The sequence below is a fragment of the Aptenodytes forsteri genome, unplaced genomic scaffold, assembly GCF_000699145.1.
Source record: "Aptenodytes forsteri isolate BGI_AS27 unplaced genomic scaffold, ASM69914v1 Scaffold88, whole genome shotgun sequence".
In the NCBI taxonomy this organism is placed as follows: Eukaryota; Metazoa; Chordata; class Aves; order Sphenisciformes; family Spheniscidae; genus Aptenodytes; species Aptenodytes forsteri.
The window spans coordinates 4,914,213-4,917,383 of NW_008795948.1; the positions used below are offsets into that span (position 1 = coordinate 4,914,213).

A 3,171-nucleotide genomic window follows, 5' to 3' on the forward strand; every position below is an offset into this window, starting at 1 on the left:
GGGAAGCTGAAAAGTCCTTGGCTAGTGTAAGCATTACCTAGCAACAACTAAAACATCGGTGCGTTATCAACTTTGTTCTCATCCTAAATCCAAAACACTGTACCAGCTACTAGGAAGGAAATTAACTCTATCCCTGCCGAAACCAGGACAGGGGGACCTGGTTAAGTACCCAGCCCATAACAGCAAATCACATTGGATCCAGCTGCTTGATCTCAGTATGTGTGTTAACTGCCTCTGGAGTCAGAAGAGTCCAGATGCTTGTGTCTATATCTGGATCCTTAGACGCACTCTCAGGCTTGAGACCAATAAAATTTTAACTGATTCAAGCCATGCAGTTCACTAGTGCAGTACACCACTTCAATGATTTTTAAAAACCTCATACTTTCACTTTGTACTGTGATAAAAAAGATACCTTTTTTGGTATCTTTTAAACTGCAGCACATACTGAGTGTCTCTGCAACCTTTCACAACATGCTTTCCAGATGTAGTTCTGAAAGATACTGGGAGACATATTGACTAGACAAGAAGCTGACCAAGCTGACCATCTTTTCAGCTTCTCCACTGGTGCCACAGCTACTGAGTTTGAATTAGCTCCTGGACCTGCAGAAATCAAACTCTATTCCATTCATTATCAGAAGACATCAATTGATTTGTTGTTTTTTTTTTCTTTAGTATGTACACAAGAGGTCTTTAGAGGTACTGCAGGAGCCAGTGTGCTGCTTGCTGTGGTACGCTTTCTAGAATGGTAAGCTGAGCAACTGTGCATTGCCATCTCTGGTAGATATCTAATTGCTTCTACAGCATCTCTTTTCTGAACGCATGAAAGTGGAGGCAAATTACAACACACATATTGACAAACAAGGTATAAGTTACATGAGTCCCTTAGGAAATGAAAAAAAAAAAAACAACCCCCTGAACATTTTACTCAGTATGTACAAGTCATAAAACATGCTCTGTTTCATGTACATTTCAAATAAATATCTAAATGTATTCCATTCTATATCACCACATCTTTGTCAAAATTCACATTCATTATCAAATAAGTTAGAAGTTGAAAAAAATTTTAAAAATTACCCCAGTAAAAATGCACACAGCACAGTATTTTAGTGTAAATATGAAGGTCTGTGATAAAGGTTTTGTGTAGTTGCACTCTTGTTAATCATTTTTACCCTCCATTTTATTACAATTTAGTTCAGTGCATAGTTAAACTGGTTGGCAAACTTCTCATGCTTTCTTTGGTCCACTCGGTTCATTGCTTTCACCACGCGTTTCATAGCACCTCTGAAAGAGAAACAAACAAACCAACCCAGTTATGTTAATTCTACACAATCTCAGAGAATGTTTATGAATGTTGGGGGGAAAAATGAACTATGATTAATCACTACCAGGCTTCTGAACACTGCACTGATGAGGCTGAACAAATTTGTCTTGTTAACTACATTAGCTGCAGCAATACAAATAGTTTAATTCAGCCATGATTTTATTAACAGGAGTAAACAAATTAAAGTCTTTCAGTTTAATGGCTGTGCATTCCACCCTCCCAGCATTATTTCTGATAGTCACACATACCAAGTTCGATTTTCAAAAGCACCTAACTGCTCTTGGGGAAAAAATAACTAAAAGCATCTAACAGCATCTAAAAAAATCCACGCTCAGAAACCCTTACAAAATCTAACCTGCAGAATCTAGAATGTTTTTGTAAGGGAAGGGCTTGCTGTTCAATTCATGTAACTATAACTCATTTAGCAACTTTCACAGGTTCCTAAAAACCCATTTCATCAGCTGTGGGCAGAGTAAAACTCCCTTTTACTCACCTCAGCAGCATCCCCATTTCTGAGCAGCAACTATTTATTTTAATCCACGAGCACAACTCTAGTTTAGGAAGACACCAGAGATTGACACATATCTCTATGCAGAGGAATAAATTACTGCTGCAGAACAGCTCAGTGCTTAGAGTTTAGCATAGTCAGGACAGTATGTCCAATATCTTATTCTTATATTCTTATTCTCAGTCACCGAGGCAAGCAGCTCCAGTGCCGGTAGGACTGGCAGTGGAGCGCTCTAGCGTGGTGCACAGGGGGTTTCCCAAACCGGGGGAACCTCAGGGGGAGCCGATAATGCTGCCAGGAGCCCGCAGCTCATGCAACAGCAGCTGACGGGACCTGGGTGGGCCAGGAGCAACGGCGGCCAAGCCCCCCACACGTATAAAAGAAGCCCTTAGGGAGCGCTGGCGACCAGGGCGTGGCACGGCAGTTTGCGTGGAAGGGCGCTGAAGCTCTGCCAGCTCGACCAGGGAGCAATGGTATCCACCGGGCAGAAAGCCATGGCCCCTCTAAGCTCTGCACCCACCACGACTGATGCAGCTTCCCAGACAGAGCTCCGGTGGAAACATGCTGCCAGCCAGGAGTCAGGCTGCGGGCTGTGCCCTGCTCTCACGCCAGTAGCGGGCGGCAGCAGTGAGCACACCCGCGGGAGGTGCAACCAGGGAGAGGAACTCCTCCGCTTAGTGACAGAGCTCCGGGAGGAGGTGAATAGGCTGGAGTATCAAGGAGAGCGATAGAGAGAGAGACTACTCTAATCGCACCCTACCTTCCGCGGGACAGGCCCAGCAGGCAGACAGGAGGCATGATACGGAGGATTCCCTATCCTTTCTCCCCCTGGCTGAACACAGCGACTTAAGGGATCGGGGGCAATGGTGACAAGTTCCCGTCTGGCGCAGCAGGCACGTCTCCTCTGTGACTCCCCCACCTTCCCAGGTGCCCTTGCCTAATAGGTATGAGGCTCCGCAAGTAGAACTGAACAATAACGAGGACGATGGTTCATCTAGCTTGGAGGTGTCGCCGAGGTTAAGTCGGCCTATGCCCTGTGTCAGAACTGCTTCCATAAAGAAAAGAAGATGGGTGACTGTCATAGGAGACTCCCTTCTGAAGGGAACAGAAGGCCCAATATGCAGACCGGACCCACTTCTTAGGAAGTCTGCTCCCTCCCTGGGGCCCAGGTTAAAGATGTGAACAGAAAACTTCCTACCCTGGTACAGCCCTCAGATTATTATCCATCATTGATTTTTCAGGTAGGCAGCGATGAAGTTGCAACAAGAAGTCCAAGGGCAATCAAGAGAGACTTCAGGGCCTTGGGACGACTGGTTAAGGGATCAGGAGCACAAGCAGTGTT

The 3,171-nt window shown here is 45.3% G+C and overlaps 1 protein-coding gene across 1 annotated transcript in view; it reads right to left on the bottom strand.

Moving 5' to 3' along the window:
- Positions 1-986: 986 nt before the first annotated feature.
- Positions 987-3,171, bottom strand: part of UVSSA (UV stimulated scaffold protein A) — a 64,665-nt gene continuing 62,480 nt past the window's right edge. The window contains exon 14 of the mRNA XM_009285440.2: positions 987-1,281. Within this exon, the coding sequence (XP_009283715.1) occupies positions 1,188-1,281 (94 nt within the window). The 3' untranslated portion in view covers positions 987-1,187. The remainder of the gene's footprint in view (positions 1,282-3,171) is intronic.